At 42.3% G+C, this 25,070-nt stretch overlaps 1 protein-coding gene across 4 annotated transcripts in view; it reads left to right on the top strand.

Annotated features, from left to right (window-relative positions):
- pak5 (p21 protein (Cdc42/Rac)-activated kinase 5) overlaps nt 1-25,070 on the top strand; it is a 99,870-nt gene that overhangs the window by 63,895 nt on the left and 10,905 nt on the right. For all 4 annotated transcript variants that reach the window (XM_015948141.3, XM_015948143.3, XM_070545096.1 and 1 more), the window contains 5 exons: nt 13,017-13,856; nt 19,249-19,458; nt 19,575-19,716; nt 19,803-19,957; nt 21,725-21,858. In XM_015948141.3, the coding sequence (XP_015803627.3) occupies nt 13,017-13,856; nt 19,249-19,458; nt 19,575-19,716; nt 19,803-19,957; nt 21,725-21,858 (1,481 nt within the window). The remainder of the gene's footprint in view (nt 1-13,016; nt 13,857-19,248; nt 19,459-19,574; nt 19,717-19,802; nt 19,958-21,724; nt 21,859-25,070) is intronic.

The following is a 25,070-nucleotide window of genomic DNA, read 5'->3' as shown; positions in this document are numbered from 1 at the left end:
GCACATTTCATACACAGAGGCAATTCAGTGTGCTTTCCAATTAGCATAAATGGCAAGAACATTAAAATCAATGTGAAAGAAGAATAAAAATACACATCAATTAAATTTAGATTAAACAATTAAGAAGAAAAAGGAAAAGTTAAAAAGTGAGGAGTTATTGTGCAGAAGGTGCAGTATAAGAACAAGTCATTCAAAGGCTGATGAGCACATGAGAGTTTTCAACTTTGATTTAAAAGTTACTAGAGTTGGAGCACATTTGAAGTCATGTCGAAGCTGACTCCATCTGTGTGCAGTATAGTAGCTGAAAGCAGCTTCAGCTGGTTTGGTTCTGGTTCTGTCAGCTGACTGTTACCTAAGGATATACAGCCCGGGCCAAAAGTTTGGACACGCCTGTCTCATTCAATGTGTTGTCTTTATTTTCAGGACCATTTACTTTGGGAGCTTGAGCTTCAAGAGGTAGTCACCTGAAATGGATTTCCAACAGTCTTGAAGGACTACCTATTGAAGCCCATCAATAGAATGCCACGTGTGTGCAAAGCAGTAATCAGAGCAAAGAGTGGCTTTTTTTGAAGAAAGTAGAATATAAAACATGTTTTCGGTTATTTCCCCTTTTTTGGTTAAGTACATAACTCCTCATGTGTTCATTCATAGTTTTGATGCCTTCAGTGAGAATCTCCCAATGTGAATGGTCATGAAAATCAAGAAAACACATTGTATGAGAAAGGTGTGTCCAAACTTTGGCCCGGACTGCATATCTTAAGGAAATCCAGCATATATTCTGGCCCCGTGCCACTGAGTGATTTATAAACTAGTAGAAGCACTTTGAAATTAATTCTGTAGTTTACTGGTAGCCAGTGTAGAGATTTAAGAACAGGAGTGATGTGCTCGGCTCTCTTGGTTCTTTTTAAGACTTTAGCAGCAGCGTTCTGAATGAGCTTTTCCACAGCTTTTTGGAGAAAACCAGTCAAAAGACCATTAATGATCATTTTTGGTGTTTGCTGTTAAAAGTGGGAAATCAAAAATATATTTCCTGCTGATCTTGGTTGATGTTTGGGTGTTCCCTTGGTTTTGTGTGAAAACATTATCATGACATTAGCCCACATCCCCTTCCTGATGTTCGTAAATGCTGTTAAAGGTTCCATTATATATCGACATCTCCCCTGCTGACTCAGTTTCAGGTGGCTGATTGTAGTTTTGAACAAGACGTGTGGCTGTTGGTTCTCTGAGAAGTAAAACTGAGAGCAGCAGAAAACTGAGTTGTGGGACGGCGACGCGCCGCTGCAGTCGGACATGACTCCGATTATTTACCTCTGGTGTGTAATTAATCTTTGGACAGCTGTCTGTTTATCTGTCTCTTAAGATGACATGGAGGCAACTTCAGGACATCAGACTGATCTCCTCCTCCTCCTCCTCGTCTTCTCTGCCTCCTTTTGATCAGAAAGTTTCCCAGACTGTGACACGCTTTAGGAAGTCTTTTAGAGACGGATAAGCACACCCAGCATCATCACACACACGGCCATTCTGCCAGCCGCAGACTTTCATTATTATTTCTAGTAATTCCTGTGGGCTGTTTCTGGATCAGCCTAGATCTGTTTGTGCCTAAAAGATCGGATTCAAAGATGAGGGTCCAAATAAATCAGTAATAATCTACAGAATTCTGTGGGTTTGGTCTGACTGTATGGCTGGATTTTATTATGATTTCTACATGAATCCGTTTTGATGGAAATCCCTTGTAATTCCATCCCGTGCACTTTGTGGGACTCCTTAGATGTTGTAGCTCAGACTCCACTCAGCTGAGGTCAAAGGTGACCAGGTCATGCTGCTGTCAGCGACGGGTCTGGACTGCTGGAGGTCCTGATGTCCAACTTCACTCCAGAACAAGTTAAAGGGCAGAATAAAAAAACAAACAAAAGAAAACAAAACAGGGAGTAAAACCCTGATAAATGGCTAATAAATAGTTCATAGACGTGATATGAATTAATCTGTAACACTTTATAAACCATTAATAAGTGTTTATTATGCACTCATTAAGGGTGAAAAAAAAAGAACGTGTTTGGCCAGTGGCGTGCCCAGACCTTTTAAAATGGGGTGACCCAGGTGGGACAATTGTGTATGCATGGGTGGCTCCAGAGGTTACTGTTTTTAACCCTTTTCTTGCATTCTAGTGAATATGAGTTCCACACTGTGCTGTGGCCATTTTCTCTCTGTTCTTCTACTTTGTGCTGTTTTGTGGTGGTTAGCGAGCCACTTCTTGGTGCATTACTGCCACCAACTGGACTGTAGTGGGACTGGGACCCGGACTCTAAATACTATTGATGTCAATGTGAAAGACTAATGAATAATAATAGTAATTATAATACGAAGATGTTTTGTTAGTCGGGGCTCGAAACCAATGTTAAAAGTGCATGTTGCCACCTACTGTTTTGGGGTTTAAATGGAACTCAGTGGGGTGGCACCTGAGGTGGCAATTAGATTCCTGGACACGCCCCTGGATTTCGCTCTCTATTTTGCAAGAAACCAGTCAGTTATTGCCGCCTATTAAAGTAAAAAAAATAATTAATTAATAACATATCAATACATGTTTTATTAGCCATTTAAATGGAGAGCCTTATTGTAGTGTGGCGGTGGAATGTTTTGTTTTAAAATAAAGTTTTAGAACTTGTTTTTGGATATTTCCAGAGGCAGACATGTTTTATTACAACTAAAAAATGGAGAAAATCAATCTCACTGTCTTTTGAGTTAAAAAGATGTTTACCTTCTTTGAAATAGAGAGTCACCTACTCGATTGGTGTAGTCAGATGTTGGCGGATCTGAAGCTCAAATGTCCCTTGAACATTTTGGTCTGTGAATGCACCATTATCAGCAAAAACCCAACAAGATTCCCAGTCTGCTACTGCACTAACAGACCTTCCAAGGAGACGTTTTTATTTCCAAAACCACAGTTTATAGTAAAAAATGTTATGTTATTAATTATACTGCATAGTAGAATATTATTTTAAAACCATCATTTTTAGTATCCACATATTTTCTAGGTGCAGTTCTTGTTCCAGAACACAAGAGGCTGCTACTGTCTCAAGATTGTCTAAGAGGCTTATTTACATTTTCTCAAGTAATTCCCAGAAAGTTTAATTATGAAAACATGAATTTAAAAATACAAAAGTTTTTATTTCTGTGAAATTACTGGACTTTTAGAGTTAAATGATTAAATAGGAGACATAGATAATAATTATTTTTAAAAAATAACGACAATGAATCATACATTTTCATATTTAGATTGTTTAGGTTTATTTCCATTAGTTAAGGTCAATTCTTGCTTAATAATTTTTTCCACAATGGAATGCATTAATTTGATATTTCCTCTGTAGAGTGAAATGATGGTTATTAAGTACGAGGAGGCAGCTGGATGGCCTGAGCTCATTAATCATTAAAATGCTCCTAAATCCACTCCCCCAGTAGTCCTGCTTGTGTGCTGAGATCCTTAAGTATTTTAGCTAATTACATGTCAAGAAACCAGTTCATCCTTCCATTTAATTCTCCATCTAAACGTTGCAGAGGAATCGAGCTGTCAGCTCGCTGATCTGAGGCCTGTGACTGAATTAAAGACTCAGAGACAAGACACAAGCCTCTAGGAATTTTATTATTAGAAAGCTTGCTTCATCAGCTTTTACCTCACCCACAATGCATATAAAAATATTTACCGGTTTATTCTGGGTTTTGATTTGTATTTGTGTTTTGCTGAATATTTTATAGAGTTAAGAGCGTTACAGATAGCTGGAATTGACTTGTGCTGCTTTTACACTTTGTGTCCAGCAGAGGGAGATAGAGGACATATCAATGCTTCAGCTTTCTACTCGCATGTTTTTCTCATTTTTGTAATTGTTTTAGTTGTGGAAAAACAACTTAAAATATTTTAACACGTTCAGAATGATGGCTATTGATTTAGCTTGAGTTTATGCATCACATGATCAGGTTTATGCATCTGTGTGTGTGTGTGTGTGTGTGTGTGTGTGTGTGTGTGTGTGTGTGTGTGTGTGTGTGTGTGTGTGTGTGTGTGTGTGTGTGTACCCACGCGTACATGCTCTCTGCAGTCTGAGTCGTGACGGAGGCTCACAGCTTTCAGGTTTAGCACACTAAGACTGAGAGAATGGTGGAGGAGGAATATATTGGTTGTGCTGATGTTCTCATATTAGTGCGTGTATCGGATAATATCAACAAACAAGTCAGAAACTCTGTGTGTGTGTGTGTGTGTGTGTGTGTGTGTGTGTGTGTGTGTGTGTGTGTGTGTGTGTGCTTGTGCGTGTGTGTGTTGCAGTGGGTGAACAGAGTAGGCGATAATCTGCTTTGTGTATATTTTTTTAAGGAGAAAGTAGAAAAAGGCTGGAGGTGTGGTGAGGTGAAGAGCCTTTAAGAGCAAATCACTCATTGTAATGGCACTTGAGTTAAATTTGCTCCACACCTCAACATTTGCATGTTTTCAAAGTAAAATTATAGAAAATCTTTTACAGTCTTGGGACCAGTTTTCCTCCTGTCCAAGGACTCTGGTGATGATCTTTGCACGTGCAGTTCAGTTTTCTTTCTTCTAAAATGAGGTCCTCAATTATAATGGTCCGAGGGCCCCTGTCCCCCTCTGTGACTGCACTAACCTGTCCTGTGGGACCCTCACCATGTAACCCTCACGTCCATGCTGTCTCTGGAGGAGCAGACATGAAACAAGATCTCCTGTAACTCAAAATGAACCAAAGCTTCCTCCCAGTTTCTAATTCTAATTAAGGGGGAGTTAAGAGGGGCCCGGCTCCCTTGGAAAGATGATGTCTCCTCTAGAAGCTCTCAGCTGACACACCAAGGGGAAGCTCATAAAAAGACCCAGGTTCAACCTTCATGACATTATTTATATGCGCTCTCATCGTGCGGGGAGTTCTTTTGAGTGAGGACGCAGAGCGCCGATTACTCCAGACAACCTGGTCCTGCGCGCACGGCCACAGTAATGTTCAAAGTGGCACCACCAAGGGAATCAAAATTAACACGTGATCATTCATGTCTGCTCATATTCGCTGCTTGACACATTCTCTGGTGACTTCACCTCAACCTCAATTCCTTGTCACTTCATTTTTCTTCTGAATCTCTCGATCATTGCTCCCCATATTTACTACTCCCATGATGCAGAATGTTAAGGGCCAAAATCATGCAAAAAATACAAAGAAGTAATACTGGGGGTGACGTTTTTCTCTGTACAGTTAAACTTTTTAGATGATCTCGATACACACTGATGGGAATAAATGTTTTTTTGAACCAACAACAAGATCTTTGACGGGTCAGGGGACAGAAGTCTGCTCTGGATTTATTAGAACTAATATATCCAAGTGGAATAAAAATAAAGAACATGATTTTTTAATTGTTTCTACACAATAAGCAGTTATATATCTTAAGTTTTATATTTAATTGGGGTTAGAAATGCATATAAATAAACTATACATTAATTATTCCACACCAAGAATATAAAATAATTATTTATATTTTTTATTTAATTATATTTTCTTTATTTATGTATTTTTTGCATTTGTAATCATTTAAGCCAGAAGGAGTTATAATAGAAAAATAAGGAAAAAATTCTACTAATAATAAAGTGTTAATTAAGTAAGGTTTTACTCAAACATTCACATATTTTATTTATTTTCGTTTTACAGTACCCTAAATTAAAGCTTAGAGCAAGCTTCAGTAAAATGGGATTATTGCAGAAAGACATTAAACACAGCAGTATATTAGAATTTATTCATTTTAATTTAGAGAAAAATACTGGCAGCATTTGGAATAAGCATAACAAATGTGATGCATTTGTCTTCATAAGGACACACGCTACATATGGTCTTGTGTCCAAACCCCACATGCCAGTAGAAAAGTCTACATGAATGCCATAAGCCAAAGAGATGTTTGACACAGACGTTTGTTGTTGAATTGAGTGATTTTAGTCGTGTAAAAGTGCAGCGTGTTGTTTTTAGAGGCATGCTCAAATAAAAGCTGCAGTGCAGAGAAGTCGGCAGCAGAGTTACGGAGGTGCTCCCCCTCCACTTCCCCAGCCGTCCCGGGACCCTGCTGGTCAGTGAAGCACGTCCACCAAACCAGGGTTCTAGCAAAGGAGTCGCAGGAAGGGCAAGCTCATTAATTATCTCCTCCTTTCTCCCTCCTTCCATCCTCTCATCACACCCCCTCCCTTCATTACCAGCAAGGTTAATCCCTCCCTTATCTCTCAATGAGCCTCATTCTTCACCGCTCTTTTCCTTGCGCCGTTCCCTCTCTCGCCTTTTCTTTTTGTTTTCTTCTTTTATTACAGCAGCTTTTAAAGTTCTTTGGTTTGCTTCTTCTTTAAGTTTCTCGCTTTTCCGGCTCAAGTTTCTCCTTCCCTCCTCTTCCCTACCCTTTCCCTCCCGTTTCCTTGAGCGGGCCGTGGCGAGCTGAGAGACTAGATCTATTAAAGCTTATCATTAAAGGACAGGCCAGCAGCGCACGCCAGTGAAATATGGCCGCTGTCACCGCCACCGCCGAACGCGACCCATGCACAAGGCTCAGCGAGCTGTAAGGACGAGGAAAGGGGAGGGGCTGGCTGGGATTGGGGGGATATGGAAGCCAATATCAGTCCCTTAATTCAAATTAATGGGAAGATTTCCAGACTCGATGCCGACCATTTGACAGTGAATTGGCACACAATTAACCTTGTCTCCCCCTCGCCTTTGCCCCACTGTCAACCCCTCGGTTTCATTCGCTGACTGGTTCTATCCGGCCTCTTCTGTCCACCGTACCTGCCGTGTTCCATGACACGGCCTTTCTGAATATGAACCAAATGAAGATGATTATGTTTTATCGGATAACCAGCTCTTGCTGCTTTCGTCTGCCAATTGAATTAATTCTGAATCACCGACATCCCTGTAGCACAACAGGATGTGATTGCCTCGTTTTACGTCCCAGAACACCGGCAACGCATGTTCAGAAGAATTACAGAGAAGCACTTTTATTAGTTTAGATTTAACTTCCAAGGGAACCATCATGGAAAGCAGCTCAGTGTGTCTTTGATCATGAGCACTTCTTGGGATTTATTTACTTATTTTTATGTGAGCTCAGGCTGTAACATCTGTCCACAGCATGACTGATTTGCACTCAGTGACCTGTTTAAAAGACCATCCGTCCTGCAGCAGCAGCCTTGCAGCTGGAGTTTTACTGACTGCTTTTATTGGCTCCTTCACCTTGGGTTCCAGTTCACGGCACCAGAACGCCTTTAGCTTTCAAACAGGAGAACAACTGGAGTGTTGAAGTGGGAGAAGGGTTGATATTTCCAAGAACAGAAACAGCATCAGCTTTGTTTTTAAAATGCAATGTCGCTGCTGGTGTTGTTAAAAAAGAAAAAAAAAAGAAAAAAGAAAACAGAATTGTCATTTTTGAAAGTAAACTTTAACACAATGCTTCCTTTTAGATCACTTTTTCAGTAAAATGTTGTTTGTTAACCTTTATCTGTTAACATTTTTAAATGAATTTAAAGAGCAAGTCACTCCAAATCAACATATTTTTTTTGCTGATAAACTATATAATTGAGTGTCTAATCGTGCTGCAGACACGTGTGGTCAATAATTCGGCACTTTAGTGCTTCTTAATTAAAAGTTTAAATATTCTGCCTAAAACTGTCAGTGATGCACCTTCGTTAGGTAAAAACTCAGCACTACATTTGAATTTAAATCTGCCGTCACTATTGGCTAAGAGGTACACTATGATGTAAGATGGTACATTATGATGTCACAATGTCGTGAGTTTGTGTATTTGTTAGCGGCTCCATTGCAACAAATGCTGTTGCCTATCAGACCGAGAGGGCGTAGCCGCTAACAAATACACACACTCACAACATTGTGACATCATAATGTACTATCTTACATCATAGTGTACCTCTTAGCCAATAGCGACACCAGATTTAAATTCAAATGCAGTGCTGAGTTTTTACCTGACGACGGTGCAACACTGACAGTTTTATGCAGAATATTTAAATTTTAACTAAGATGTACTTAAGTACCGAATTATTGACTACACGTGTCTGCAGCATGATTAGACGCTCATTTATTTGGTTTATTAGGAAAAAAAATGTTTATTTTGAGTGACTTGCTCTTTAACAAACACTTATTCTTTTGTATTTTGGCCTTGATGTGTAGAATTGGAACAGCAATTTGTGGGGTGCCAAGTGTAAATTTTTTGTGCAAACAATTCGGCAAACAGCTATTAAATCTAAATATTAAATCTAAATCTAAGTTCCACAGCCACAAATGTTGCAGGTAGTTCAAGGGCAGTCAATTTGCATGTAACTCACAGCTCAGATTTAGATGAAACATTTAGATTTAATATTTAGATTTAACTTTTAGAATTAGATTGAATATTTAGATTTAACATTTAAATTCAGAACAATTATTTAAATTTAGATTCAGATTTAATATTTAGATTTAGATGTAACTTTAGATTTAATGATTAGGTTTAAAATGAAGATTCAAACTTTAGATTCAGATTTAATATTTAGATTTAGATATAACATTTAGATTACATATTTAGATTTAGAATTAAATTTTAGATTGATATCTAGATTTTAAGCTGCAATAGGAAATCTCCTAGATGAGCTAAGGCTTAAACATATTTTTTCATGCCTCCTAACATTGTCCTAATACAGTAAAGCTATAAATACGTTGTGAAGACTACAAAAATTAAATGAATAAATGAAAAAAATAAGGAAGTGGCTTTTATGTATTTCTCTATAAGCCTCAGCCAATAACACAGCATTCCAAAACCAACATCAGGTTTACTCTATCACCGACTCACCACATTTATCTGGGTCCTCCACTCATTATGCGCTCGACTTTAGGACAAGCAAACTATCAGAGTCCCGTTTGGACTTAGAAACCTGCAGCTGGTGTTTATCTCTACAGTGGCCATGCGGGTTCCAGCATCAGGGGGATTTGGTCTAGAGATGATAGCTGACGGATCAGATGATAGCTGTTACCGTGCTTGTGTTTAAAAGCTAGCTTGTTTCACGTATTTGCCATTGCAGTTTTAAATTAGCTTAAATTATGTGAATTGTAAACATTTTAGTGTATGATGATTTTAGGCAATATTAGTTTTGAATGTGATTAAAGTGTGCAAAATGTAAGAAAAGTAATCTAATATAAAAAAAAAACATTTGCTAAATCTTTTGCACGAACAATTTACACTTGGCGTCTCATAGCAACAAGGTCCATCGTACTGAAGCTGTAATTTAGCTGTAATTGTGCTTTCATTAGCTGCAGCAGCCTTCTTGAGCTACGCTGTCATGGATGAATGAGATGAGAGGAGTGTGTCTGCAGTGACAATGTCTGTGTGGCAGCATAATACTGTCGAGACATGATTATCTCAGGTTTTCTGAGACTCTTGCCTCAGCACATGTGACAGGACATTGCCAGTGAATGACCGTTATATGACAGCACTGTCATGGAGGATGAGGCTGCTGACATGACAGTCTTGGTCTGAAAGGTTTACAAAAACATACCTGTGTTGGTGGAAATGGCTGATAAATGTACATGTGAACAGTGTAGGTAGGTTTCTGACTGTAGATTTTAACATTTGATTCACTGATTCTTAAAATAATCAAGAAATGCATGTTAAATATTTTAGATTAAAAATGTTGGTTATGTATTGTAACCCCAGATTCTATGAGTCTAGTCGCAGCCTTTAATATATATATTAATATCTATGCAAAATGGGTGGTTTCCATCACCGCCACATTAGCCGTGTCACATGTCCCGTCATGCCTAGACAATCCCAAAAATGGAAAAGAGATGAAGCTGAGGCTGGGACTGTTACGGTGGGAGCAAATGAAACAATGTAGCTACTAGCTAACTTAGCTAACCCAAGAAGCTAAGATTGAGCTCCGGGGCAGCCAACCCACGTGGCCGCATGGCTTCCTTACGAGGCTGTAGTCATGCTGGGGCTTATGGAGCTCTAATATGGACTTTTAAATTTGAAACAGAGCCTCAGACCACTGCAATCAAAGCCAGGTGCTCTGGTGTTAGCTAACCCAAAGCTAACAGAGGTTTTCCAAGCGTTTTTAGTGAGAAAAATGTGGTTGAACAACTCCGAAGTGAAGGCACCTCTGGCCTCCTGGAACTAGGTAAGCTGACCGAGGATAGTAGAGGCTACCAGACTTTGCTGGTCCATCGCGGTCAAAAATCTCCCGCCATTGTCGTCGCACCAGGCTCCAGGATTGCACTATACAGTTTCATCATACTGTAATGTATCGCACCATTTTAAACTTTTTTAATTGTATTTTCTCATATATCTCATTGTGTTGGGGATATGAGAAAATGATGATACACTGATCGCAATATTGACTGAACTCCTCCCATGCCAGGGTTTTTGCCTCTGTGACCACCCTCTCTTCACTCGAGTGTCCAAGACATGTAGCAGATCAGATGAGGCAACAACAAAGTCGATCATCGAGCTGCGGCTTAAGATATCCTGGTGCCAAGAGCACACATGGACACCTTTATGTTTAAACATGGTGTTCATTATGTACAATCCATGACGAGCACAGAAGTCCAATACCAAAATACCGCTCAAATTCAGATCGGGGGGGCCGTTCCTCTCCACCACACCTCTCCAGGTCTCACTGCTGTTGCCCATGGGAGCATTCAAGTCCCCCAGCAAAATGAGAGTCACCAGATGGAGCGCTCTCCAGCACCTCCTCCAAGGACTCCGAAAAGGGTGGATAGAACTGAACTGTAGTTTGGTGCATGAGCGCAGAGAACAGTCAGGATTCGTCCCTCCACACGTAGGTTAGGACAATGTTAGGAGGCTACTCTCTCATTTACCGGGGTAAACCCCAACGTACAGGCACCACGTTGGAGGGCAACTAGTATGCCCACCCCTGCTCGGTGCCCCTCAGTCAGGGCAACTCTAGAGTGACAAGCTCCTCTCAAGGAAACTGGTTCCAGAGCCATGCCTCTAGAGCCCCCTTCAGACAGGCCATGAAAAACGGAAATGTTCCGGACTCTGTCCGTAAGACCTTTCTGTCTGAATACAAACATCCGGATAACGTGTTCCGGAATTTATCCGGACGAAGCCCCTAGTAACAGGTCCGGACTTGTTACGGACATGGTGGCTGCTTCAGACTGGTGAGGTAGAGTTCCGGACAAGGGGGAGGGGGAGGGGACCGGGGGACGCTGTGCGCACCTAGATAACCCGCTGCTGTAGCATGCGGCGAACCACGGCAGCTCGCCTCCTACGGTACCGCCTAGACGCGCGACGGAGCGCTTCACACCGCTTCACACCGCTTCAGTGATTCCTTTAACCATTGAGCTTCATCATCCAGGTCTCTTATGCATCTTCGTGTGCGCATAATTATGCTTAAGCGCCTCGTGATTTTTATCTTGCGAGGCGCTATAGAAATGATATTTTCTTCTTCTTCTTAACATAAGTCTGATTCTCTCCCCCCCACCCCCCACCCCCGCCACCGTCAGACATCTGGAACTTTTCCCTGCTGTGTGAACGCAGCCGAAAGGACAAGTTCCGTTACAAAAGTGGTGTGTCTGAAAGCACAGTTCCGGTTAAAAACCGGATTGAATTGTCCACAAATGTTCCAGAATGTCTGTCTGAAAAGGGCTTAGGTGAGTCCAACTATGTCTAGTGGGAACCTCTCAACCTCACACACCAACTCAGACTCCTTTCCCAGCAGAGAGGTGACATTCCACGTATCGAGAGCCAGCTTTTATCGAGATTTTACATGGCATGATCTCAAGGACCAGGACTGGGCACCCCTGATGTTAGGTTGTTGGTCAGCAGAGGGCTGCAGAGTGGTGTCAAATATGAAACTGGTCAAGTTTCTAACCCAACAATCACTGAGATCAGTGTTAAAGCTCTAGCTTAAAGTTTAAAAAACTCTGTTGTTACTTTAAAGGCATTAATATTATTTGTACACATTAATGAAGTTTGTCAATTATATTAATCCAGGTAAAAGAAAATAAAAGCAAGAGCTTAACGTGTGAGGTTACTTGCTTTAATGCAGAAGTAACAAAAACAACATTCAGAGGCTAATTTGTTTGATCAGCCCAAATAGCTTTCAAACTGATTATGTAAGGGTCTGACGTTCTGATAATTCCTACAGCTCAGCCTCCTGTCAGCATTACATAGTCACTCTTTCCTGTGGTGTTCAAGTAGCACAGAGACAGCAGATAAAAGCAATGTGTCCCACTCACCATTACGCTCTACATTCGGAAGCTGTGAGTTTCAAGAGTTCACACTGCACAAACAGCTTACTCTCACACAGATTGTAGTCATAGGCGTAACGCTGTGGCACCCATCTCCACATGACTCAGCCATGTAAAGAGCTTAACAAGGTAGGAGAGGATTAGCAGCAGCCTTCATGTGTGAGCTCTTTCTCTTTGAAGCAGATGTGAGCGCGTCTGTTCTTTCTCCTCCTCTCTTGTTTCTCTGTAAGTGCATGTTGGTGCATTTATTCAGCTCACGAGCATGAAACCAAACGTCACGACTATTAATGTTTCCCGATCGGCCTCCTGAAAACGAAGCTAATTTGTTGCGAGGGAAATGGAGCAGGGATTAGCTCACTCAGTCCACAGCTGGCTTTATCTTAGCTTTATGAGGTATTCCACCATTTATGTTCATGCATCTTCTAGCATGCATTTGCAATGATTAGTAGTTGTGTTGCGTGTTGCCTGCACCTTTTTTTTTTTTTTTTGACAAATGCTTGGATTCATTTACAACAAGTGATGATTGATTTCACACTTGTTGCAAATGCTTGATACTTAAAAACAGAAGTTCCTGCCTGGAAATGCTTGCAGTTAATGTTGATTGAGCAAGATTTTAAATTGATCTAAACTGGTTTTCAGACAGGAATGATTTTACTAAAATGTATAAACTTGTGAGTATTGGACCTGTATCCATTAAACCCCTATGACTGAGGTTCTCTTGTATGTTAAATGTAAATGTCTTTGCTCTTCTTTTAGACTATTGTTCGAGGGAACCGGCCACCTAAAGATGCATCCATTAATGGCCTGCTAGAGGACTTTGACAATATTTCAGTTACACGCTCCAACTCCCTTCGTAAAGAGAGCCCACCAGGATCCCAGCAGGCTGGAACCACTTCCAAACCCTTGGGTAGTGGTCTTCTCACTGCCCCCGAGGAGAATGGATTCAACCACTACTACTCCCGCTACTCGTGTGATCTGAACTCGTCCAGCAGGGACTTTTCTCTAGATCCTGGAAAACCAAGTGTCTCCACAGATGGGGACTGGGCTGTTGGGCGGCATTACCGATTCACCAAGCAGAATGGCCACTCTTACCCCATACGCAGCCCATTCTACCCAGATGCTATGCCTCAAAAATCAGACTATGGGAAGCTTCCCCCAGACTACCACACTTACTTGGAGAGCAAAGGGCGCTCCGCTGATGAGGTGGCTTCTACAGTAGGGAGTGGTGTTGGCTCCAGTGGCTACTACCGTGCATCGGTGGGAGGCTCATCCAGCCAGGACTACCGGGACACTTCAGTCGGCACGCCTTCTCGTGCTTCCCTTCACAGCGAACAGATTAACTACCCGGACAGCGAGTGGAGCTACAGCGGCCTCCGGGACGAATATGACAAGAGACCCAAGAGCTCCTACGTGACCCAGACCAGCCCCAAACCTGCTATCAGGCAGAGATCTCGGTCTGGATCTAAGCTGCAGGAGCAAAATCTTCCCTATGCTGCCAGTGGGGCTTTCAAGAACCCTCCACAGGCTCACCCGTACAGTTCCTACACCTACCCCCGCCTCTCAGAAAGTCTTGCTAACTCCCAGACCATTGCCAAGGTAAGGCATAAGAAACAAAAGGTGTCTATTTTAGTAAAAAGCTTATTTATGTATGAAAATGTTTATGTGTACCTTCAAAACACAAGGTGGAAAATTCTACCAGGGATTGTTTCTAAATCTAACATGGCTGCCTTAAGAAAAATGGGCTAGCTTCAGCTAGAAGCTATTTTGGTTGGTGTGTATGTTTTAAAATCACACACACACACACACACACACACACACACACACACACACACACACACACACACACACACACACACACACACACACACACACACACACACACACACACAGTACTGTAAAAGGTCTACTAGTACCCTTCCGTTCTTTATAAATTCTACTCTTTTCACTTTGATCCTTCATTATGTGTGTTTCTCTGGTCATCATGCCTGATAAATGGCATCAGTGTTAATCTCCTTTCCCCTGAAGGAGGCAGGAACTGGCACATAAAGGACGACTCGTCTGCAGTGGCTACTGTCTCCACAAACAGATCAATAAAGCTGACTGATTGGAAAGAAATGTAGGACTTAAAGAACATGGAAAGAGTTGGGAGAAAATGAAACAGAAGAACAAAGAAACAACAATAAAATCAAAGAACAGATGAGTAGACCGGATACCAGGATTAAACATTATTATTGTTCTCATTGTCACAGATGCCGTGTGTAAGGGTATCAAACTACATATAAACATTTTAAATGTTTTCTAGTTTGATTTTATACACAAAAAACTCACATTTATGCTGAAAATGTATAGTATGTATGTTACATGGTGTCAATAAAATATATAGAATATTTATGGAGCTAAGACATAAATGAAGAATAAATAATTCAACATTTGTACATTCAAGTTCAAAAATCAAACACTTAAAGTGACAGTGTCTATTTTTCCTGGCGATAGGGGGCAGTAGATACCTAAATCGTTGCAAGCAAGCAGTATTTTTGTGTTGGAGTAATACCTTACCAGCGGATGCCCATAAGGGTCAAAAAGCCCTGGGGAGTACAAACGTTTGCAAAATAACAAGCACATCAGATTCCCTTTCATCACTGGCAACAAGTGAAGAGATAAATGTGTAAAACAACAACATTTAAGAATGACAGCATTTTTGTAGCCGTTTGTTACAAATCAGTAAATGCATTTTGTCCTCATGGGCTCCCGTCAGTGTTGCCAACTTAGCGTCTTTGTCGCCATTTCTAACGACTTTTCAGACCCCCTTAACGACTTTAAAAAAAAGCGCCTAGTGACAAATCTGGTGACATTTCTGACCCCCCTCAGCTACTTTGACTTCAAATTTGTAGCCGACTTTACCTGCAGATTAGAGATGCATCTGAAGCGACAGGACCGTCCTTCCTTCCAGAGGATCAGAAAGAAAATGATCTGCGCATGTGTGTGCAGCATGATCACGCTTTTGTGGGTTTTCACAAGTCCATTATTTGAGATAGCCACCGGAGCTACATAAAGGGCGACCGCTCCATCTGCCATCCTGCCGCATTTCGGCAGCTGAGCTCGGCTGGCACTGGCAGGCAGCGTCAAACTCACACATGGCTTCTCGCACCACTTGTGGTGCATTCAAGGAACATTGGAACTCTATGATGAGTTCAATAACGTAGTACATTTAAAACTTTTATACAAAACAGAATAATACTGTGAGGCAAACACCTCAGATCATTGGCAGTTTGCATGTAACGTTTCTGAAAACTAAATACGGCCTGCTTCTTTTTACACAAAAGTACTAAAAACAACAAAACCAAACAAAAATCAAAAAAATATATATTATCTGTTAGGTCAACATATAGCACTGAATCACAACAGAAGAATGCATCTCAAGGCACTTGAAAACTACAAGAGAAATTTCATTTTAATTCAATCCTACATACATTCCTATCAATTTAATATTTTTGTGTTTACGAGTTCCATTCTCTTCAGACAAAATAGAAATAGTCCTTCCATTTTTTTGTGCCATCGTTCCTTGATGGTTTAAAGGCTGCTGTTTTGTATTCTATGGGGTTTTATGTAAATAAAATATTAAAAAATAAATTAAATAATTTTTAAATAAAATCACGCAGGTTTTATTTGATTTACTCTACAAGACCGGTAACATCATGACGCAAACATGGTGATGTCATCACGCAGACCAGATGATGTCATTGTATCATATGCAAATTAGCACGTGATGTCATCTGGCAACATCTAGCAACTTTTGGGGGGAACTTAGCTACTTTCAGTCAAAAACAGTTGGCAACATTGGCTCCTGTAGAAGGAAACATGGCATCTAATATGGCGTCGCCCAGAGACTTAGAACCCCTCCCATGTGTTTTAAACCTGATTTTTGTGGTTATATGTTACAAAGCCGTCAATATTCTTCAACAACTGGGCATCACTTAAATTCATTTTTAACAACATTTTGATGGATATTTCCAGAAATGAATGATTAAAACTACATATTGTCTCTTTAAGTGCACCAAATTAATTCAGCTAATCGCTAAAGCTAACACATCAGACAAAAATGAATCAAAAGCAGTCAACCCCTAGAAACAATTTCAGTAAATCTGTTTTTTTTCTTCTAATTTTGTGGTTGATTTGACATCGGGGTCAGGTTTCATAGAACTGTTGTTTACATTGTTTTATAAAACAGCTGCACAGAGATTCCTCTCTCCCCACAGCCTCAGCTGAAAACATCATTAAAGCATCCATGCATTAGATGCTGTGTAATGTGGCCATATGTTCTGACCCAGAGAAACTTATTGTGCCTTTGCTTCAAGATCATTTTTATTATCACGAAGAACTTCGATCGCTGCAGTACAATAAAGCAAAGCAGTAAACGTAGCAGGGGGTAAAATAACTCCAGCAGCAGGTGTAAGGTGTTTAGATCATTCCCTTCTTTTAAAACTAGGTTCATTATTCAGTGAATATTGTTTTCACACCTCACCAACACCCCTTCTTCTCTCACAGTGAGTTCAATCGCTAAAGAAAAGAGAAGAAAAAATAGGTTTGCTGATGCAGATCCCAAGGTGCGGCAAAAAAAAGAAGCATTTAACCCGTGTGCCTCAGCAAACAGTCGCTCAGGAGAAATAGCCACAGAAAGCACACGAGTAGCAGGAAAGTGATGCAGGAGGTCGTTTTTCTTTCATTCTGTATTATGTGCTGCATTGCAACTTTCAATGTTCGCTGTGCTTGAAAACACGCATTTGTTTCTGCGAGGGATGGAATGTTGTCTGAGTAGCATTAGCATTAGCATTTTTACCAGATTTACCTCTCAGCCTAAATGTTTGGAGGCTTTCTCTTTTCAACTAGAGTTGCTGTTGCCAGGTCTGAAAACAAGCCCCGTTACAAGTAATCCCGTTCTTAAAAGTCCACGGTTTTGTAATCTCGCATGCAGTCGATCTAAAACCACGTCGTTCACAACATTTTGTAAAAACGAGCAAAATGAAACGGTGGTATTTGGTCAATTTATGTGTTCAATGAATATTTTTGAGCCATTTTTAAGTGCGTTTAAAAATATTTATTTTATACATTGGTTATACCTATGCTCACACTAGCCATTAGCTTATCAGTCTTGAAGGACATAAACTATACTTCTCTGAACAGAGGCTCTTCAGGAAGACTTCTACAACGTGTTAGAAGCACACCCCAAAATTTGCTGAGAAATCATTTTATTAATGCAAATAAGGTCAAAAGCTATTTTACATGATTTTATTTGGGTATTAATGAACAAATAAAAAACTATTCAGATTTAATATGGAGGTTTTGTTGTTTGTGTTTACAATGTGTATCAATCAGCACAAGTTCTTTGTTTATTTTTGCGGCATTTGTGAAGAAAACGAGGTTTGGCTGCTTAATAATCTACCCCCCCCCCCCCCCCCCCCCCGTTCTTTCTGAGGCTCAGCCCACTCACACCTCTGAAGTAAATCCGCCTCTCTTTCCTTCTATTGTGCCGATCTGTTTGGGAAGTAACCGGAGACAGCTCTACGTCTCTCAGCCTCTTTCTCTCCTGCCTTCTGTGCTTTGCAGTGAGCGCGAGCTCCATGCCGCAGCTCTCAGTGACAAATTGATGTTGCGGCACTTTCCCTTTCTGCAGCCTTAGCATAAAAACTGGCCGAACGATGTTCCACCACAGAATTCAATTTCACAGTTGAGTTAGGTTGTTGATTACCCTGCCAAACTCAGATTAATGTACGTTTAACCAACATGGATCAGGAGACCCTTGGCTGGCAGCCAGCGAGAAGTGTGTGTGCGTGTGCGTGTGTGTGTGTGTGTGTGTGTGTGTGTAAAGGGTGACAGAAGAACGAGACTCCCTCCCATCTAATACACCTGCCACAGATTGATTGATTAAAAGAGTCCACGCCATGTAATTATACACCATTCTGACACATCAGGGCTCCTCCTCCGGCCCTGACTGTATGTGTGTGTGTGTGTGTGTGTGTGTGTGTGTGTGTGTGTGTGTGTGTGTGTGTGTGTGTGTGTGTGTGTGTGTGTGTGCGTGTGTGTGTGTGCGTGTGCATGTATGAGTTTGGTTGCATGCATGTGTGTGTGTGTGTGTGTGGGGGGGGGGGGGGGGGGGGTCTGTGCATACATGTTTGCATGTGTGTATGGGCATTCATATGCATGCATGTGTGTGTGTGGTTGCATGTAAGTGCGTGTGTGTGCATATGTGTTTGTGCACTTTTGTGTGCGTGCATGCATGTATTTGTGTGTGCATGTATGTGTGTGTGTGTGTGTGCTTGCGTGCATGCGTGTGCATACGTGTGTGTGCATGCATGTATGTGCACGTGTGTGCACATGGGTGCCATCATGTATGTGTGCCTGCATGTGTGTGTGCATGCATGTGTGTGTGTGTGTGTATACACAAATTCATCATCGGTAAACCCTGACATATCCTAAAGGGGTCGGGTGTTTCTTAAACAGGAAGAGTGTCGCAGATCGCAGGGCCCCCTCGGCTCTCCTGATGAATGAATGGAGTCACTGAGGAGCTTTGTGAGCTGCTGAGGATAAAACATGGCTTCTGACCCAACGACTAAATGTTCTCGTTGAGTCTGTTTAGGGATGACATTTTTCATAAAGTCACAGCAGGAGAATTCAGGAATGTACTGTGTGTGACTCGGGGCTGCTTTATGCTAATGTGTCTCCGTGCTACACCGGCTCACACCTTCTCCGCTCGCCTCACCTCCTCCTCGCGCGATAAGTGATGAGTCAGGAGCTAAAGCCGCTAAATCAGAAATTCCTGGGATTGTCTTTCAGCATCATGTTTGATTTAAAGCAGGAGTGTGCAACTTTTTCAATCATTTCTGGTTTTTCTTGCACAAAGAAAGCAGCTGCGTTCTCTAATATCCTCCAGCTCATCCTCAGATTATCACGTTGAAGTTTCCATGTCTGACTACTTTTTTTTCTCTTTCAGGGCGACTACGAGCGTCCTTCCCGTGAGGAAATCCCGCAGGTATCAGGTGGTGACATCTACCTACGAGGGCCTCTCAAGCTACCTCAGAGCCACACGAAGCCGCCTGGCTACCCCCCAGTGCACCTGCCGTACCCCCCCATCTTTCACCATTACAAACCCTCACCCTACCACCACCCCCCCTCTCAACCCAGCCCTCCTTACACTCCTCAGGTACAGGTTTTCTCTGTTAAATGCTCCAGGTGATCAGTTATGTGCTAAACTGTTTTATGTTGCTACGTCATGATCACAAAATAAAGTTGTTATTCATGTTTGCTTCATCCATCCAGGGGGCCTGCTCGCAGCCCTCATCACCTTATATACCCCCCGGGGCTTACCCCCCTCCTTCGTGGGGGTCGAGCTCTGACACTCAACCCTCTAGAGTCTCCCATGAGCAGTTCAGAGCTGCACTTCAGCTGGTGGTCAACCCAGGTAGGAAGCTTAGATTAGAAATATATATGTTTAAAAAAACGGTGCTATGATGCTCTGGAAAACTTTAAACATCTGTTTACCATCAGGAGACCCTCGGGAATACCTGGATAACTTCATCAAGATCGGCGAGGGCTCCACGGGGATCGTGTGCATCGCCAGCGAGAAGCACAGCGGGAAGCAGGTGGCGGTGAAGAAGATGGATCTGAGAAAACAGCAGAGGAGAGAGCTGCTCTTCAACGAGGTGAGGTTCTGATCCCAGATCTGCATCTGTTTTGTCTGAGAGACCGAGTGGATCTGGGATGTAAATTAGCTCAGCTCCGCCAGGGCTGCCCTTTGTCACCGGTTCTGTTCATTACCTTTATGGACAGAATTTCTAGGCGCAGGTGTGGAGTGTGTCGAGTTTGGTGGCAGGAGAATCTGGTCTCTGCTTTTTGCGGATGATGTGGTCCTCCTAGCTTCATCCAGCTCTGACCTTCAGCTCTTGCTGGGTAGGTTCGCGGCCGAGTGTGAAGCGGCTGGCATGAGGATCAGCACCTCCAAATCTGAGACCATGGTTCTCGACCGGAAAAGGGTGGCTTGCCAACTCCGGGTCAGGAGAGAGGTCCTACCCCAAGTGGAGGAGTTTAAGTATCTCGGGGTCTTGTTCACGAGTGAGGGTAGGAGGGATCGGGAGATTGACAGGCGGATTGGTTCGGCGTCTGCAGTGATGCGGACGCTGAGCCGATCCGTCGTGGTGAAGAGGGAGCTGAGCCAGAAAGCCAGGCTCTCGATTTACCGGTCGATCTACGTCCCAATCCTCACCTATGGTCATGAGCTTTGGGTAATGACCGAAAGGACGAGATCGCGGATACAAGCGGCCGAAATGAGTTTCCTCCGTAGGGTGGCCGGGCTCAGCCTTACAGGTAGGGTGAGGAGCTCGGACATTCGGGAGGGACTCTGAGTAGAACCGCTGCTCCTCCGGATGGAAAGGAGTCAGTTGAGGTGGTTTGGGCATCTGGTCAGGATGCCTCCTGGACGCCTCTCTGGGGAGGTGTTTCGGGCATGTCCTGCCGGCAGGAGGCCCCCGGGTCGACCCAGGACACGTTGGAGAGGTTACATCTCCAGTCTGGTCCGGGAACGCCTTGGGGTCCTGCCGGAGGAGCTGGTGGAGGTGGCCGGGGAGAGGACGGTCTGGAGCTTCCTAGTTGGGATGCTGCCCCCGCGACCCGGATAAGCGGAGGAAGACGACGACGACGAGTCCCACACGGCTAACTTTTGTTACAGATTACTGACAGAACAAAAAAGCTGCAGCAGAGCCATCTGGTTCAATTAGCATCAGTGATTACACCTGGAATACATAAAAATACGTCTTTCTGGGAAATAAATGTGAAAAAAAACCAACACAAGTTCATTTTCCTTCTGTTTCTCTGACATGTTGTCACAGCTGACCTATTTCTGCATCTGTGATTGCGTTTAGTTTCTAAATCCACACTGAAGACGTTTATTCTGAGCCATGTTTTCACCAGAAGGGCCATATTGGCTTTTGATTTCATTAAAAGTCCATTTATAGACGTCGATAGCGTCTGATTCAAAACTATAAATGAGCACATGATATAAAGCCGTGGGTGTTGACTGGGAACCAATCAGCTCCATGTAATCCAATTACAATCTGAATAATCCTTACGTTTAAGCCTCCATAACGTCCTCACATCTGTAATAAATATTTAAATGCATTAAATTGAATTATTATTATAAAATACTGAACTAAGACAGTAGATGGTTTACTTGTACTTCTGCATAAACTTGGATTTTGTTGTTGATTGCTGTTTTTTGTTTTAGGTTAATACTTTTAAACCCTTTTGGAGAGAAGTCCTGTAGGATTTTTGCTTAATTTTAAGTTGTTTTCCCTCTTTTTCTGCCAACTTCCTGGAATAATCCAGGTTGAAAAGGGCACAGTAATATGTAATCCAGTGTAAAATCCAGTTTGACATATTCTGGTGGTAATATTCTTCAATCTTCTGTGTTGTAGGTGGTGATCATGAGGGATTACCACCATGAAAACGTGGTGGACATGTACAACAGCTACTTGGTGGGAGACGAGCTGTGGGTGGTGATGGAGTTCCTTGAGGGTGGAGCCCTCACTGACATTGTGACTCACACAAGGTAAGCAGCAGGGCTAAAGGATTTTAGGAAAAAATTGAAATGCGATTTTTTAGGAGAAGCTGAGATTTCAGTTTGATTTACGGTTTTCTTCAAATCACGTTTCAACACAAACACATTATTTTCAATATATAAATCATAGCATAAAAACATTTAAAGCTAGGGATGTAAGAAAACATCCATACGGCAATATCGTGATATTTTTTCTTGCGATATTACTTCGATATTCAAAAGCTGTGTATCAAACTTTTGAAAGAATTTACATGCAAACATTTGTGTGTTTTCTTTTCTTTTAGTGCAATTCTAACACCCACCACTAGTTGGCAGCAGTGTGCAATGGGTTTTGTTTCCACCACTGAAGTGTTAATCCCTCTATTATGGTTCAGACATCTCATGTTAAACACATTACATATCAGATTGGACAGTTTTTTAAATTTTCTTACAATATATTCAGTCTAAAAAAATCGCTAATACTGTCTGGCTGAATGTATCTCAATATATCGTGAAAAATCATATGATCTCCCTCGTATCGTGACACATATCGTATCGCCAGAATTTCACCAATGCACATCCCCATTTAAAGCAATTAATTTTCACCTATTATTATTATCTTTTTTAACCTTTTCTTTATATTTTAATGTGCTCATGAAGCAACTTGTGCAACTTGTGATTTCTATCTGCCCTGGGGGGCTCAAATCTCAGTCGGGTTATAGCAAAGACTTTAAAAATGGGACCCAATGCCTCTCTCCTTGACACTCAGCCTTAAGGAGTTAGACTGGGGGGTTAAACCACCAAATAGTTCCCGAGCGCCGCCAGAGCTGCAGCTCACCGCTCCCCACGGGGATGGGTCAAATGCGGAGATGTGTGCTTACTAATGGGTCTTTAACTTTAACTGCTGATGAACATCTTAGGCAGGATAAAGATGCTGGTTTTTGACCCAATCCCTTCTGATAGTCTTAAGAACACGCCCAATAACCATAAAGACTCTGAAGATAATTTTGTCTGATACTCCTGCCATGTGTGGTGTGTTAGGAGCACTCCGGTCTGCTCGGAAGTTCGTTGGTGCTGTTCAGGTCATAAATCTCAGATGTTCAACATGCTGTATTCCCTTGCTCCATGCTCCAGTCATGTTTGACCTGAAGAGATTTAGCAAGATTTCCCATCTCATAAGAGAATGTTTGTGAATGAAATCTGTTTGAGTAGTGTGTGCTGCGCTGCTGCATACCACACACTGGAGGACTGTGGCATTTATCACCATGAGTGGCTCTCTCATGTTGTGAAAATCATCCAGTCATTTTTAAACCCTGCTGTGTAAACTGGACCTTAGTTTAGCAGAACGTTGTCAGATATAACAGCCGTTGAAGGAGTTTAAATTCCCTGCTGCCCTTCAGGCCCCAAACTAAAACGCAGATCACGTTATGCTGAGAAATGATGGAGTTAAAGCCTCATGAACCATCCATCCATCCATTTTTGTCCACTAATCCGGGGTCAGTTCATGAGGGCAGTAGCCTAAGCAGAGAGGCCCAGACATCCATCTCCTCAGCCAGTTTGGCCAGCACTTCTGGGGGGGGGGGGGTCCTAAGGCGTTCCCTGGCCAGCCAAGAAACATAGTCCATCCAGCGGGTCCTGGTTCTTCCTTTAGGTCTTTTCCCAGTTTGACGTGCCTGGAAAACCTCACCAGGGAGGCATCCAAGAAGCATCCTAACCAGATGCCCGAGCCACCTCAACTGGCTCCTCTTGATGTGGGGAAGCAGCAGCTCTACTCCGAGTCCCTCCCGGATGTCCAAGCTCCTCACCCTATCGCTACAGCTGAGCCCAACCACCCTCTGGCCGCTTGTATCTGCTATCTTGTTTTGTGGGTCATTACCCAAAGCTCGTGAGCATAGGTGGGATATTGGGATATAGACAGAGCTAGACAGCTCTCTCTTCACCACGACAAATCGGTTCAGCGTCCGCATCGCTGCAAGCACGGTCCCAATCCGCCAATCGATCTCCCGCTCCCTTCTTCCCTCATTTGTGAACAAGAACCCAAGACACTTGAACTCCTCAGGAGGCAGGACCTCTCTCCCTACCTGGAGTTGTCAAGCTGAAGTTGCGGAACAAAAATAAAATTCACTAATTATTTTTTTATTGTTAAAAATCTGCTGCCTGATGTGTTTTTTTATCTTATTTTATTGTGATCTTTATTCCAGTCGTCTCATTTATCTGAGTTTTAAAGCTCATGAATAAAAATTTACTGTTCTAATGTCATAGCGTTATCCAGCTCCCCCCTCTAACTTCTAAATAGTGTCTGTGTTGTTGAGTTGGGGTTCTGAGCTGCCTCCATTGTTTTAAGCTACTTTGTGCTTGGTGTATAATTACAATCATTTGTGTTGAGTGTCAACATTAAGGCTGCATCGTGTCGGCTGCTAATAACATGCTTTGGTCAGGCTGAGCGTCACCGCTGCTGCCGTGAAGGAGCGAACAACCTCCCACGCAGATGTTTGTACGTGTGTTCGGTGTGTGTGTGTGTGTGTGTGTGTGAGAGAGAAAGTTTAAAGTTATTGTTTAAAACTGCTTGGCATTACATAATCAAAGGGAACATAGTGGCACACACACACACACACACACACACACACACACACACACACATGGTTGAATCAGTGTCAGAGTCTCAATTGCTGTCAGTACGCTCAGGTTTCAGTTGGACTTTAAAAGTTGGTTAATGAGCAGCGACTTCCAGGGATTGTTTTAAAGGGACTTAACGGACTTTTGAATTTTTATGCTTGCAATTGCCCCCTCAGGCCAAAAGCATGACGGCGGCTTCAATAGAAGGCTCGTGCACGAGGCGCGCATGCTGTACGTGCACACTCCTTAACGAAAATAACTGCTGAGACAGTCCCTTGTGTGTGTGTGTGTGTGTGTGTGTGTGTGTGTGTGTGTGTGTGTGTGGCCCGGAGGACAGAGGACAGGAGAACGCGCAGCTAATTAATTAAATAATTTGGTTCTGTACCTTTCTCTTCAGCACAGCCGACAAAGGTTTATGATGGGTCAGTCCTCCTGCATGCTCAGATCATTCCCTTCCCTTGCTTGGAAAATTGTTCCAAAATGAAAGTTGAACCCAAATCTTTTTTATCTGTGAATTCAATGCCGTTCGGCGAGTCTCAAATAAAAATTTGGGCATCGTACTGTAAAAAAATATAACATTAATGTAAAAAATAAACTCTAAATAAACT

The sequence above is a fragment of the Nothobranchius furzeri genome, chromosome 2 (genome assembly GCF_043380555.1).
Source record: "Nothobranchius furzeri strain GRZ-AD chromosome 2, NfurGRZ-RIMD1, whole genome shotgun sequence".
Classification (NCBI taxonomy): domain Eukaryota; kingdom Metazoa; phylum Chordata; class Actinopteri; order Cyprinodontiformes; family Nothobranchiidae; genus Nothobranchius; species Nothobranchius furzeri.
Note: the sequence above shows the minus strand (reverse complement) of the source record. Positions and strands in the feature narration are given on the sequence as shown.